At 36.3% G+C, this 15,903-nt stretch overlaps 1 protein-coding gene across 1 annotated transcript in view; it reads left to right on the top strand.

Moving 5' to 3' along the window:
* Positions 1–15,903, top strand: part of LOC143247590 (glucose transporter type 1-like) — an 83,850-nt gene that overhangs the window by 26,289 nt on the left and 41,658 nt on the right. The window contains exon 3 of the mRNA XM_076495910.1: positions 14,546–14,706. Within this exon, the coding sequence (XP_076352025.1) occupies positions 14,546–14,706 (161 nt within the window). The remainder of the gene's footprint in view (positions 1–14,545; positions 14,707–15,903) is intronic.

The raw sequence follows: 15,903 nt of genomic DNA, 5'->3' as shown, positions 1-15,903 counted from the left end.
AATACATAATTTCAGGATACACTATTATTGAGTTTAGTTTTATCATACACAAAAACGACATATTTAGACACTACAGTTACAATAGCAGTGTGGTTCATGGGTAAAATATTGGGTTCCATTCCCCGCGGTGGACAGATCGCTTACAGTCTTGAGCAGTTTCACGCTAAAAACGACAAGTTTGTATGTCTTTGGTAATACACAGTTATATATGACTGTTTAAGTGTACTCATAACAGCCGTCTGAGCGAAGTATTTTGTCACCTCTATGTAAAAATCTGCCATAAACAAACGAGAAATTTAAATACAGTTTACAAACTAATTAATATAGGTTTTGTGCTTTCCACTGTCCAAGACATAAAAGCGTTCTCATCCAACTTCCGACAATAAAAAAGTGTACAGGTACGAAGTATATAAAAAAAATATTTCTAAGTTGTAGACAAACATTTATTTTAGAAATTTATTTATGGGATCGAAGCCATCTGCTGGCTTGTTTGTTTTTTCTTCCTAATACTAAACATTAAACCATAATTAAAAACTCAATTTTTAAGTAATTATTTAACGAAACAATTACGTTACATGTCCACATATTAATCACGTGCTATGGGCATCGATCAATTGTTTAAGGTCATTATTCTTAATCTAATGTTTTGATTTTATGTGTTGTTGAAAAGAGTGGCTAGTCCTATATACACTGCTGGCCAAAATCTTAAGGCCAACGAGCATAAAGAAAAAATATGCATTTTGCGTTGTTGGACTCAACCACTTATATGAGTTGAGTTTCAAAAGATGAAAATAATAAAAGGGAAAATAAAAATAAAAAACTTTTAAGCATTTAATAATGAAAATGTGAACACTATGAAATTTGCCTAAATACTAGCTGGTCAGAAATTTAAGACCATACCAAAAAGAAGTCGTAAACAGGGTAGGAAATGCCCAACAGGAGGTCTCAGTCGTGAGTTTCACGGCCGTCATTGCGAATAACTTCAAACATTCGCTTTGGCATGGTCGATATAAGCGTTTGCAGAAGGCTGGCTGGAATGTTATTTCAAGTGGTAAAGATGGCTTCACGAAGATCATGCACTGTTTGGAATTAACGTCCATTTCTATAGAATTCCCTTGCCATTCACCCTTAAACAAACTTGAATGAGGTTCAGTTCGGGAGAACACGCTAGATGGTCCAAAAGAATCACGTTATTCGCCATGAAAACGTCCTTTGTCCTATGGGCATTGTGAATTACAGCGTTGACCTGTTGAAAAATCTAGTCATTTCTACACAAGCGAGGGCCTTCAGTCAATAAGGATGCTCTCTCCAACATGCCAATGTAGCCAGCTGCTGTGTGATGCCCCTGTATAACCTGAAGCTCCATTGTTCCATGGAAGGAGTAAGCACCCCAGATCATGATGGAACCTCCTCTACTGTGTCGTGTAGAAAATGTCTCCAGTGAGATATCCTTATCGTGCCAGTAACGTTGGAAACCATCTGCACCATTCAGGTTAAATTTTTTCTCATCAGAGAACAAAACCTTCGTCCACTTTTCTACGTCCCATGTTTGGTGCTTCTCAGCAAAGTTTAATTGAGCGCTTCGTGGTGTGCAAGGAGGCGTGGCCTTTGAAGACGTTTACGATTTTTAAAGTCTTTCTCTCGTAGATGCCGTGTTATTGTTCTTGAGTTTCATTCTGCGTCCTTAAGGGCCTTAATCTGGTTCGACGATCGGCTGGTGTCTTGCCGAACAACCCGTCGAATCCTCCTGCTCAACGCCGGCGAAATTTTCTTGGGCCGACCACTTGAAATTCTCGTTCCGTATCCCTCAGGGTCTTTTAAGAAATTTGCAACAGCAGTTTTACTTCGCCCAATCTCACCAGCGATGGAACATTGAGAAAGACCTTGCTTTTGCAGCTCGACAATTCTCCCACGTTCAAACTCTGACAACTTTTTAGCCTTTGCCATGTTTTTACTCAATGTAACACAGGAGATGTCAGTGGGAGATGTTGACAACGCTAATGCTTGAACACAAATGACTAAATTTCGTTACGTGTTTACCGATTAACGCTTCGTTTCAGTGTGGTCTTCAACTTTTGACCAGCTAGTATTTAGGCTAATTTTACAGTGTTCACATTTTTTCTATTAAATGCTAAAAAGTTTTTTATTTTTATTTTCCATTTTCTTATTTTCATCTTTCGAAGCGCCACACAAATAAGTGGTTGAGTCTAACAACGCAAAATGCATATTTTTTCTTTACGTTCATTGGCTTTAAGATTTTGGCCAGCAGTGTATATATAATCATTGAAAATTCTAACAAGGCGTTAATACCACGGTTAGAGCATTTCGAATTGGACCCTTCAAAAGAAAAAAAAAGGCATTAATATTTGTGATTAAATAATTTCAGATTGTGTCCTTAAAACAAAGGCATTAATATTGGTGATTAAATATTTTTAGACTGTGTCCTTAAAAAAGGCATTAATATCAGTGGTTAGATATTTACATGTTGTGTCCTTAAAAAAGGAATTAATATTGGCGGTTAAATATTTTCATGTTGTGTCCTTAAAAAAGGAATTAATATTGGCGGTTAAATATTTTTAGACTGTGCCCTTAAAAAGGAATTAATATTGGTGGTTAAATATTTTCAGATTGTGTCCTTAAGAAAAGGAATTAATATTGGTGGTTAAATATTTTCAGATTGTGTCCTTAATAAAAGGAATTGATATTGGTGGTTAAATATTTTCAGATTGTGTGCTTAAGAAAAGGAATTAATATTGGTGGTTAAATATTTTCAGATTGTGTCCTTAAGAAAAGGAATTAATATTGGTGGTTAGATACTTACGTATTGTGTCCTTTACAAAAAGGCATTTATATTGGCGGTAAAATAATTTCAGATTGTGTTCTTAAAAAGGAATTAATATTGGTGGTTAATTCGTTTCGTACTGTGTCCTTAAAAAGGCATTATGTTGTTAAATTATTTCAGATTGTGCCGTTAAGGAACACATTGTCTACGTAAGGTTCTAACTTTATTGTTATCAATACAGGTCTGTGTACGACTTACTTAAAAATGACAGAAAATATACACAAGTCGAACATGTTTAGTATTAGAGCGATTGTAAAATATCACGGCGTTTTTGCACAAAACTGGGAACAAGTGGTAACTTGAGTAGTGTACATCCGGATTGTTGCCGGTAAAGTCTGAGAATGATGTGCTAGATGCTGCAGACGGATGTGATGTGGTAACAATATTTCAACTACGTTAAAAATTACGATCAAAACAACCTACATTCGGTACCAGCATCGTCATTGTTTCTTGAACTAAGAATTTTAATACAACAGAAAAAAAATGACCAAAAATTTATACTGTGCTAGCAAGAAATAAAAATTGTATCCAAATTAAAAAATATATATATTTTATGCGGTTGAGCATTAAATATATGTTAAAGATAATTAACACTAAGCATAATTTTATGTATTATCTTAAGTGAATGCGTCTGTTTGATAGGAAAAGCACGCCTTATCACTAATTAGTATTGTTTTGGTTGTAATTACGACAATATTAACTCGACACCGTTTGCGTTCAAGGACTAGGAAGTTCGATTTTTCTCGTTACATTCAGACGTACAGACTATGTTTAAGTTCTACTTCTCTCTTGACCTATAACATTTCGAAAGCAGCGTAAATTTTTCAAGCCTCCACGTTTCCTGCTGAGATGAACATTGCGGAATTACTTGGCCAAAGATAATGTCTCGCGCAGCCAACAGTGCTCATAAAACCAATACTTCGTTCTAGTGGGACCCATAAACCGGGTAGAAAGAATCTCATAAAGCTTTCAGTCTCACACAAACACAAATATCGTCATGCAGACAAGGACTCCAGTACCTCATTGTCTTTGTCACTGTTTTTCTCTTTCTCTTTTCCAGAAGTGTTTGTGAAAGCTGAATCACACTTAATACGTTCCATGATTGCATTATATATATATATAACTTACGTAATGCCTAGATTTTGTCCTGATCGGCTAATGATGTTATTTCTAGTGTTTGCCGGAATGCTTTGTTATTGTTACTGGGTTTAATGTCTTGACGTGTATAACGTATTCAAGGGCCCAGTGTGTTAAGTATAGTGCTTAAATCTCAATAACTCTTTTCCAACCACACATCAAATTATATAAGAGTTAGGTTATATTTCTCGTTAGATGTTAAATGATTTATACATTTGCACAATAAGTTCGTATCATTAGTGTCTTATCCTTGGTCATATTTCTCTGTGTTCCATCTGTTAGGGATAGTGTCTTATTCTTTATCATCATGTTCTATGTACTATCTGTCAGGTATAGTGTCTTATTCTTTATCATCATGTTCTATGTACTATCTGTCAGGTATAGTGTCTTATTCTTTGTTATCATGGTCTATGTACTATCTGTTAAGGATAATTTCATGTTATTTGTCATTATGTTGTATGTACTATCTGTTAAGGATAGTTTCATGTTATTTGTCATTATGTTGTATGTACTGCCTGTTAGGTTTTGTGTATTATTCTTTGTCATCATGTTCTATGTTCTATCTGTTATGTATAGTGTCTTATTCTTCATCGTGTTCTATGTACTCTCTATTAGATATATATCCTTGGATAATACTGGGTTTGTTTTATATGTTTCTTGTTAAATGTTTATTATCCTAGTGTTGATGGCTTTATTTCATTAAATGGTCTGTCTGGTGTTGTATACCATTAAGTATTTACTCTTTAAAATATCGTGTAAACGTAACATTTTTTTTTCTTTTGATATGTTTGTTCTCCTTACTAAACATTATAATTAATATCTATGTTTTAATGGTATTACTCTGAGTTTCGTGCATTATATAGATGCAATACTTATATGATTCTTATCGTAGTAAGTGTGGTTTCTGTTTTGATTATTTCGAAGAGCGTTGAATTTAATAATTAATTTGTTAATCAGATTGATGTACAAGAAAAAAATCAAGCGGAACACCAATCTTCCTCATCGAACCTTGTTCGGTCTTTATGTTTCAATATTTCAATTTCACATGTATTACGTTTTATATAAAGAAAAATCGCCAAGTACATCTGGGTAAAATTTAAAAGCTAAGACTAATTTTATCCTCGTAATTTCAAAGCATTATTTTATTCTATATGCATATGTGTGTATATATATATATATATATGAAAGAGTTATTAACTTTAATGGCTCATGTGGTTTACGTTCTATTCATTGTTTTTACTTATTATTGTTCATGTTATGTTGACAAATCCTTTCATAAAACTGTTTTTAATCTCTCTAGCAAACGTTCATCAAAGATGGCGTCAAACAGTTTTAAATTCTGGATTAATATCGATGATCAGTATTGAGAGTTGTGTTTACCCTTTGAAAATTTCCCCTCAGATGGGTTATTATCAAGCAGCATACTCTGTGAAAATGGATGATTTTCACTTAATACTCAGTCTGTTCAGGTGGTTAAACTATTGTTCAATCTTTCTGAAACATGAGTGAACATAAACTTTCTCCATGATTGCATCATAATAATTGTGCATAGTTATATTTGCTCACGTTAAAGGGGAGTTTAGCCATCTCAGCCAGCTCTATTCTTTGTCATCTCGGGCTGGCGTGACCAGGTGGTTAAGGTACTCGACTCGTAATCCGAGGGTCTCGGGTTCGAATTCCCGTTACACCAAACATGTTCGCCCTTTCAGCCGTGGGGCCCTTATATTGTGACTATAAATCTCACTATTCGTTGGTAAAAGAGTAGCCCAAGAGTTGGCGGTGGGTGGTGATGACTAGCTGCCTTCCCACTAGTATTACACTGATAAATTAGGGACGGCTAGCACAGATAGCCCTCGAGTAGCTTTGTGCGAAATTCAAAACCAAAAATTATTTGTGTTACAAGGAAAAATATCCGTCCAGGAAAAGTTTACGTTAACCGGTTATTTTAAATTATTTCGTGAATTTTAAATAGGTTAATTGTGTAGCACTCTTGGTTTCATTCAGAGCCAACATTAACATGTGGTAAATCTGCATTGAATACTATAAGTTACGTCACATTTTGGCACGTGAATGATAGCGTGCTTAATTCACAACAATTCAATGTTTGAGAAATAAAATTCAACATCAACTGTTCAACTGTCATTTCAAACGTGAATGTGAAGATTTAGCTGCGTGCGCAGGTTTCAAACTTGAAACGTACACCACAGCTTACAATGTTTTTCAGATTGTTTGTCTTTTTATTTCGCGCAAAGCTACACGAGGGCTATCTGCACTAGCCGTCGCTAATTTAGCAGTGAAAGACCTTTGGGGAAGCAGCTAGTCATTAAAATAAAACTGTCAGCTCTTGGAGTACTCTTTTACCAACGAATAGTGGGATTGATCGTGACATTATAAAGCCTCCATGGCTGAAATGGCGAACATGTTTTTTGTGACGAAGATTCGAACCCACCACCCTCAGGTTACGAGTAAAGCGCCCTGACCAAGTGACCCAATGTACGTAAGATAGACTAATGAGTGTCAGCATAGGATACATAAGAAACACATAAGAATATTAATGGAATATGGTAATATCAAATGTCATAAAACAAACAACAGTGCCAGTGATGAATAAATGACGCTTGAAAAACATGACTTTCACCAGTAAAAGTTCACTCTCGAACTACCAAATCAAACCAAAGTTGTTTATTTGCTCTATTAAACTTTTAAACAACCTAACCTTTATGAAACACGTTTGTCGCTAATATTATATGCATAGATCCAGTAAACATTGATCGCTTGGTTAAAGATTAAAGTCTTACATGATTTGATGGTAAAAAACGTCGAATGTCTTGTCTATAGATGACAGAGTTTGGATTTGATTTTAATATAGTGCAAAGCTACATGAGAGCTGACCGCCAAATTATAACTCGCCCACGACTGAAAGGGCGAGCATGTTTGGCACGACGGGGATACGAATCCGCGACCGTCAGATTACGAGTCGCACGCCTTAACACGCTTGGCCATGCCGGGCCTAACACAAATAATGTAAAGTGCTAAGAATATCAAACACTGCATACATGGAAAGGCCATCTTAGCCTCTCTTATTGTTACGTTATGTTACCTCAATACGAGAATATTTTCCTCAGTCAGTTTTAAAGTGTCCTTCAGAACCCTGAAGTATGATATTTACGTATACATGCACTTCTTAATATTACCTATTAATATCTCAAATTCACTCAGCTGGATTTAATTTGCTAACTTTATTGCGTGACCATATGGGTTTCGTACGTTATTGAAATTGCCTTTCTTTTATCTCTAAGTACGAGTTCACAATATTAACAAGAATTCCTATAAAAAACCCTCTGTTTTTCCAACCGAAATTTTACTCTAAACAACGAATGGAACAACAGTTAACTGTTAATACATTACTTAAAGTACAACCATTCTGCTTCAAGACGTCCAAAGTTGGAAAAGATCTTTCGATTACTAGATGGGTTACATGGAGAAGCACACTTACCTCTCAAAAGATGGAGTTTCTTTATTGGTGCTACCAATTTTCTTCTAGTTGTACACTGTCTTACTAAGTTCTCATATTTTGCTATTCCCAGGGTCAAGCATGGCCAGATGGTTAAGGCACTCAACTCGTAATCCGAGGGTTGCAGGTTCAAATCCTTATCACACTAAACATGCTCGCCCTTTCAGTTATGAAGGGGGGGGTTATAATGTTACCGTCAATCCAACTATTCGTTGGTAAAAGGGTAGCCCAAGAGTTGGCGGTGGATGGTGATGACTAGCTACCTTCTCTCTAGTCTTACACTGATAAATTAGGGACGGCTAGCGCAGATAGCCCTCGTAGCTTTGCGCGAAATTCAAAAACAAACTGATCCCAGCTCCACCAAGCGGTATTTTGTTTTCTAACAGTCTAGTTATTTTTGGATATTGATGAATATTCTCTATGACTCCTGCCTTCCCTTGCCTAGTGGAAGGTGGGTCGATATCTTCCCAGTCACGTTGTGCAGGATTTCATAAAGAGGCTTCTCTTGCGAGCTTTTAAGTTTCTTCGTTTTGTTTTACCCCTCTTCCCCACGGGTTGGCACATACATGCAAGCCATGGTCTTACCATCCGGTTGCTTTGGTTCATGCAATACACTGACTTTACACAGTTCTGTCCAGGAATTATTATGCTGATGTTACAGTCTGTTTAAGGCTAATTGATTTCCCCAGTACGTAGGAGAACTTGTTTTATGAAATCCGTCCTTGAGGTAAATAAAAGTTAGAAAAAGGTCAAACTCTCACGTGTATAAATACATATACCTAAAGTAAAGAAAAGTTAGACTAAATTATTTAGAGCTATGTGAGGTGAAGAGACATTTGACTAGAAAACCAAGCACTTAACTATGTAAATATATATGTCTAAGTTAGGAGAAGTTAGGCTTAAGACCAACCTACCAACTGTGTAAATATACCTGATGTCAGAAGAAGTAAGGGTTCGATACTCATAGTGGGCAGAGCACAGACAGTCCATTGTGAAGTTTCATGTTTAACTGTAAACAACAATGACCGTTTTGTGTATATAAATATATATATCATTACACACTCGCTCACAACTCCACATATACAACAGAAAAACAGCATAAACCTAAAGTTTTACACAAGTGGTGGCTGGTCTTAAAATGTGCTTCAATTTTTACAGTATTTTTCATTCGGTCCTCTCATTTATAAAATTTTGCGTTTTGCCCAAAATAGCATGATAAATTATTTGTCTTCTCGTTTGTTGCTTTATAGAAACAAACAACAACATAACCACTAATGTGACAGATATGCGTCGTTTCATTTTGCTGGGTTTTTTTCCGGAACGATATTTTATTATTGTCGTTCGTTTTTTTTCCTTTTACTGAAACAAAGCAACATCTTGTTAAAAAGATGTTTTTACCTTCCACTCCCTGCTTAAGCAGTCAGCGGGTACGTGTCGTATTTTAAGCATCTGTGAACACTGTACACGAAAGTGTATAAACAGCGGACTCACGTGGTACAGGAATAATACGGCATCTTTCTTTTTCTTTTTAGCAAAGAGCAGTATAAACCAGGAGAAATGCCTCGCTTCAGTGAATTCAGTTTGTCTCCCGCATGTAAGACTAAAACCTTATGACCGCCACCAGATAATCCAGCCGAGTGGGTTCGCTAAATCTGTGTGTCACTTCTGTTCGTGTTATTGCTCTAAAGCACGTGTTTCTCTCGTGCACCAAGAAAGCAAAATGCGTGCACTGATGCCAGTAGGCTTGGCATGTCTCTTCAGCTGTACGAAGGAACAAGTGAAAACAGTAGGTGTCTAAGTAAGGAAAACATGGCCTGTGTCTCCATCAGATTTGTCGAGAATTGTAATTATTCTTAGGCGAACGAGATTTGAAGATGGGGGCTTGATGGAATGAGCCTTCCATTTTAAGATGGGGGCTTGATGGAATGAACCTTCCATTTTAAGATAGGCTTGATGGAATGAGCCTTTCATTTTAAGATGGGGGCTTGATGGAATGATCCTTCCATTTTACGATGGGGGCTTGATGGAATGAGCCTTCCATTTGAAGATGGGGGCTTGATGGAATGAACCTTTCATTTGAAGATGGGGGCTTGATGGAATGAGCCTTCCATTTGAAGATGGGGGCTTGATGGAATGATCCTTCCATTTTAAGATAGGATCTTGATGGAATGAGCCTTCCATTTTAAGATAGGCTTCAAGTCCACTCTGGTTAACCTTAACGTTCGTAATACCGTGAAAACACGTAGGGTCAAGTAACGGATAAGTCACAATTATGGAATCCCGATAACTCTATTTAGAGTCAGGGTTCTTACGGAAATAGACGTTCATAATACTTTGTTAACATGTAGGATTACAGTAGATAAATAACTATCTATAATAATATCCTATAATCTGGTATTTTTTTTAGTTGTGCTTCCTCGTTTTAAATGTGTTATTTTAAACCAAATGACAATACATTACACATTCCGGTGTATTTTTTATTCTAACTGAGGCTAAGTATCTATAAAGGTTTCCTGGTGCATATTATGATCCTTATGAAAGGATGTTTTAATAAGATAATCAATGGTTTCAAACTCATTATCGTTCCACACTGTGGAAGCCCCCCTCTCGGCCAGCGGTAAGTTTACTGATATACAAAGCAAAAATCTGGCGTTTGATTTCCTGTGGTACACAAAAAGCGCAAATAACTCATTGTGTATCTTTGCAATAAACACTGTGGAAAGAAATTAACAAATAATCATATGAGTTAAATTAATCATTATTGTCCAGCAATTAAGAGGATTAAAGATCAGCTTGAAAATGAAGTTTTTCAGTCAAGCATCATTGCAGAACATAAAAAAATTGTGTTAGTTAATGATCACCTGAGCCAAAGCTATCGTCTATTGCACACTGTGAAAGTGAATTAAGCAACTATAATTTAAGGCAAATTTAGTACCATTGCACACTGGATAAAATAATTAATAAATATTTTTCTGAGACACACTTGGTCATACGATCCAAATTTTTCTGTTTGAAGAGCCGATCAAAACCCTTTATGGAATTCTGTTGTCTGTTTGTCTGTCTTCCCTCTGTTCGATAATTGAAAATTCGGGAAAGTATACTTGAGCTGGTACATTACAATTTATTCTTGTGTATTGGATCGAATGGTCCAGAGCTCAAGATGTGATACCTTCTTCGGTCATCGTCAGGTTCACAAAGAAAGAAAGAGGTAACTGACCGATAGCTAACCACATGTTTGAAGGGGGTTGTGTAACTGAGTGTAGGAATGTAGAGGGGGTGCTTAGATGTTTGATTATATTTATTAATATAGATATAAATGTGTTCCTTTGTATTGGTTTATTTTGGGCTTGAGTTGTTGTATAAGTAAGGCTTCTTTAATTTTGCGTTTGTTTATGTTTGTTTCTTTATTTAGTATTTCGGTGTTTTCTATGGTTATGTTGTGTTTATTTGACTTGCAGTGTTCGAAAACGTGTGAAGGTAACTTTTTATGTTCTTTGAATCTGGTTTCCATTTTCTACTTGTTTCTCCAATATAGAAGTCGTGGCAGTTATCACATTGTATTTTGTAAATAATGTTGGTGTGGTGTTTGTCAGTGTAGTTTTTACATAGTATAGACCTCAGCTTTGTGCCTGGTTTTTGAATAAATTTGGTATTAACTGGAATGTCTTTTTTTTTACTAGTTTTTGCCAAATGTTGGTTATTTTTCTGCTAATCTCGGGAATATATGGTATGAAGCAGTATATGGTTTTGTGATTTTTTTATTTGTAGAATATATTTACTTTTGTTAATTGATTTTGCTTTTTGTCTAGGTGTGTGAGTACAATGTTTTCTACGACTTGTGGAGGAAACTTATTGATGTTGATGAAGTATTGTTTTATTTTGTCTAATTATTCGTTAATTTTATCTGGTGAGCATAGTTTTATGGCTGTGTTTATTTGGTTTCTTAGTATGTTGAGTTTTTGTTTTGTTTCATGTGCTGAGTCCTGACGATGACCGAAGAAGGTCGAAACGTTGTTCGCTCCTCTACATAGATCTTTCTCTATCCATACCAGCCGTTTTTACAAATATAATTTACTTTACAAGTGGGTTTTCTCGTCATCACAGAAGACATGATACCGCTATATACGTTTTAAAATTTCAGCTCTAGGATTATAATAAAGGTGATAGTTAATCCAAATATTTGGTCTAAAGAGTGAAACAAAACCCTTGTGGTGATGGGAACTCCCTACTCTCTACAGTATATAGAAATGAACTTCAGGGTCTCTTAACCTGGTTGTTTGGACCATGTGAGCCCAAAGTGTCGTTCAGAGTGAATATACCTATTTATTTCTTAACGCCCGACTCAAGTCATGCTATGAACGCAAAGCTAAGATGGTTTCTATAATTCCGATACCTTCGGTAATTATTGAAAACTTTTCAATATCAAATATGGATCTGAATTTAACAATACCAGTAATGATTCACAGTCGCGTTATAAAACAATGACTATAAATAGACACATCATAAGCCACAACTCTGAGGAACTCTGACGAAAATCACGAATTAAATATGAGTTCGGTTTGTTTCAAATTTTGCACAAAAATTAGAGATCTATATGCGCTAGCCACCCATAATTTAGCAGTGATAGAGTAAAGGGAAGGAAGCTAGTCAACACCACCCACCGTTAATTCTTGGGTTTCTGTTTTATCGAGAAACAATGGGATTACATGTCACATCATAACGTACCTCACGCTAAAATGGCAAGCATGTATGTTCGGTAACAGGAATTCAACCTCTCATCTTGTCGAATGCCCTAAATATGGGAATCGAATTTTTTCATGGAAAACATCTCGACAAAAATATCCGTTTTTAAATATAATACCTAGGTCTAAATCGTTTTTACAACTAGTTAGCTGGACTTCTATTGACTATAGATTACATTTTGTTCGGAAAGGGCTCAGTATGGCTCGGTGGATAAGGCGCTTAACTCGCAATCTGAGGGGCACGGGTTTGAATCCCTGTTCCATTAAACCTATTTTCATCTGTTGGGACATTATAATGTGACGGTTAATCCTACTATTTGTCAGTAAAAGAGTAGCCCAAGGGTTGGCGGCAGATTATGATGACTGGCTGCCTTCCCTCTAGTCTGTCACTCTTAAATTAGGGACAGCTAATGTAGATATCTCTTGTGGAACCTTTTGCGAAAATTAAAAGTAACTAACTACTCGTTTGGAATATATAATTTATACATTGTCAGTTGCTTTATTTCAACACATTTCATATCTACTTTTTATTTTGTTTTATTCGGTTAGACTAAACAACTTTGCATTTTCCAGAGTGGAATGTCTTTATGTATTCATGTTACAGTTCCAGGGGGATTTAAGTTTTGCTTTTCTGTGAAGGAAATCTAATATATTTACTTAGTGTTTGTTACTTCTTTGTTATGAATAAAAGAGTACGGTAAAAATCTAAATAAACGTGTTATCATTCGCTTCATGTGACCAATACTTTGGCTGAACTTCTAGATAACACTTCCATTTTTATGTACAATCGTACATACAGAGAATGAAAGCTAGAACGTAATCGCTAATATCTGGCTGTTTTAGGGGCTGTTGTTCAAGGAGTTGTGACCCTCGAAGATCCCCGAATTGTTACATGTAATTATCTGAATACAAGTATGCAATTTTTTTTCATTTGTTCTTCTTTATCGAAAGAAGGCCATTATAGGCCTTCATGATGACGAGAAACTCACTTGAAAGGCCCCGGCATGGCCAAGTGGTTAAGGCACTCGGCTCATAATCGGAGAGTTGCGGGTTCGAATCCTCGTCAACCAAACATGCTCGCCTTTTCAGCCGTGGGGGCGTTAATAAAGTTACGGTCAATCCCACTATTCGTTGGTAAAAGAGTAGCCCAAAAGTTAGCGGTGAGTGGTGATGACTAGCTGCCTTCCCTCTAGTCTTACACTGCAAAATTAGGGACGGCTAGCGCGTATAGCCCTCGTGCAGCTTTGCGCGAAATTCAAAACAAACCAAAACCAAACCCAATTGAATCATTAAATGTATTTTCAAGATGACTGGTATTAAAACTTTAATTAAAATAAAGTACAAAACAACGTTTCGACTTTTTTAGGTCGTCTTCATGTTAACGAAGAGAGTTTGCAACTAACCCTTGTCGAACACGTGTCTTAGGGACGGAATGTAAACGAGTACTGTATTGTAGGGGGCGTTGCAATTAGACGTTAAGTTACTAATTACTATAGCTATATAGGTGTTTCTTTATATTGGTTTAATTTTGGTTTTAGTTGCTGTTTAAGTAGGTCTTCTTTGATTTTACGTTTGTTTCGCTACTTAGTATTTGAGTGTTTTTTATGGTTATGTCGTATTTGTTTGATTTGCAGTGTTCAGTAACGTGTGAAGATGTTTTTTTGTGTTGTTCAAATCTGGTTTCCATTTTCTACTTGTTTCTCCAATATAGAAGTCGTAATAGTTGTGGCATTGTATTTTATAAGTTATGTTGGTGTTGTGTTCTTCAGTGTAGTTTTTACATAGTGTGGACTTTAGTTTTGTACCAGTCTTTGAGTACATGTGATGTTTACTGGAATGTTGTATTTTGTTAGAAGTTTTTACACATGTTGGTTATTTTTTCACTTATATTGGGAATACATGGCATGTAGCAATTTAAGGTTTTATAATTTGTTGTTTCTTGAAATTCATTATCGTGTATTTGTTGATTGTGTTGTTGATATAGGTGAATGTGTATAATTTTTTCAATGGTTTTTGAAAGAAATTTGTTGGTGCTGAGTTCACTGCTCATTTGATCGGGTGAGTATAGTTTTGTGGATGTGTTTCTTTGGTTTCTTAATGTATTGAGTTTTTACTATGTTTCGTGTGCTCAGTACCAGGCAATGCCTAGTCCACTACGGGTGGTTTTTGTTATTTATTTTCCGTGAATTAATATACATCTCCGCGAATGTAATGTACACAAAATACCATAGAGTACTTATTAGCCTTGCAATGACTAATTTTTCATCTCATGTATAATAAAAACTAAACATATATTTATTTATTTCCAAGATTATAGAAGAATTTATCTCGGACATATACAGAGAACGAACAGGAGAATATATAACCGAAGACTACAAGAACTTACTTTTGTCAGTTACTGTGTCAATCTTCGCAATAGGAGGTATGATTGGAGGAATATCAGGTGGAAATATTGCTAACAAGCTTGGAAGGTGAGATCAAACTGTTGATTTTGCTTTTAATAATAATTTTAATAACTGGAGGAATATCAGGAGGAAATATTTCTGACAAGCTTGGAAGGTGAGATCAGGCTGTTGATTTTGCTTTTAATAATAAAGAGTCGCTGTCCTGATCTTGTGATGTTTCATCTACAATTTTGAGGTTCGTAAATTGTGAATGGTCATTTGTGTTCCAACTCATTAGGTTAACAATAGTTTGTTCACTTTAACCTCTGATTTTTAAGTAACAAAAACCCGATTGGTACTCGAGATTCCTGGTTAGATAGCTGTCAACGTAAGAAACTGACATAGACTTTAGCTCTTACGTTTTACGTGAAGTTAAAGTTGAAATTTGTTAAACTAAAGGGGAAAATGTTCAAAATATGTTTTTATCAACAAATATTTTATTGTATGTTTGTTTTAGAGTAAAGCCACATTGGGCTATCTGCTATACACGCTACAGAGAATCGAGCCCCAGAGTTTAGCTTTGTACATCTGTTAGACTTACCACTGTCCCGCCAGAGGACATATTTTTTTGAATGGACATCCAGCGCGTTGTAGGTTTTCAATGATAAGTGTACAAAATCACACCAATTCCTTGTCATTTTACTCCTTTCAATCAAGGCCCGGCACAGCCAGGTGAGTTAAGGCATTCGACTCGTAATCTAAGTGTCACTGGTTCTAATCCCCGTCGCACCAAACATGCTTCCCCTACACCAATTCCTTGTCATTTTACTCCTTTCAATCAAGGCCCGGCACAGCCAGGTGAGTTAAGGCATTCGACTCGTAATCTAAGTGTCACTGGTTCTAATCTCCGTCGCACCAAACATGCTTCCCCTACACCAATTCCTTGTCATTTTACTCCTTTCAATCAAGGCCCGGCACAGCCAGGTGAGTTAAGGCGTTCGACTCGTAATCTAAGTGTCACTGGTTCTAATCCCCGTCGCACCAAGCATGCTTCCCCTTTCAGCCGTGGGGGCGTTATAATGTGACGGTCAATCCCACTATTCGTTGGTAAAAGAGTAGCCCAAGAGCTGGCGGTGGGTGGTGATGACTAGCTGCCTTCCCTCTAGTCTTACACTATTAAATTAGGGACGGCTGGCACAGAGAGGCTTCGAGTAGCTTTGTGCGAAATTCAAAAAACAAACAAACAATACCAGCTACCTTCCCTCTAGTCTTACACTGCTAAAT

The sequence above is a fragment of the Tachypleus tridentatus genome, chromosome 3, assembly GCF_004210375.1.
Source record: "Tachypleus tridentatus isolate NWPU-2018 chromosome 3, ASM421037v1, whole genome shotgun sequence".
In the NCBI taxonomy this organism is placed as follows: domain Eukaryota; kingdom Metazoa; phylum Arthropoda; class Merostomata; order Xiphosura; family Limulidae; genus Tachypleus; species Tachypleus tridentatus.
This window is presented reverse-complemented; position numbering and strand designations above follow the sequence as displayed.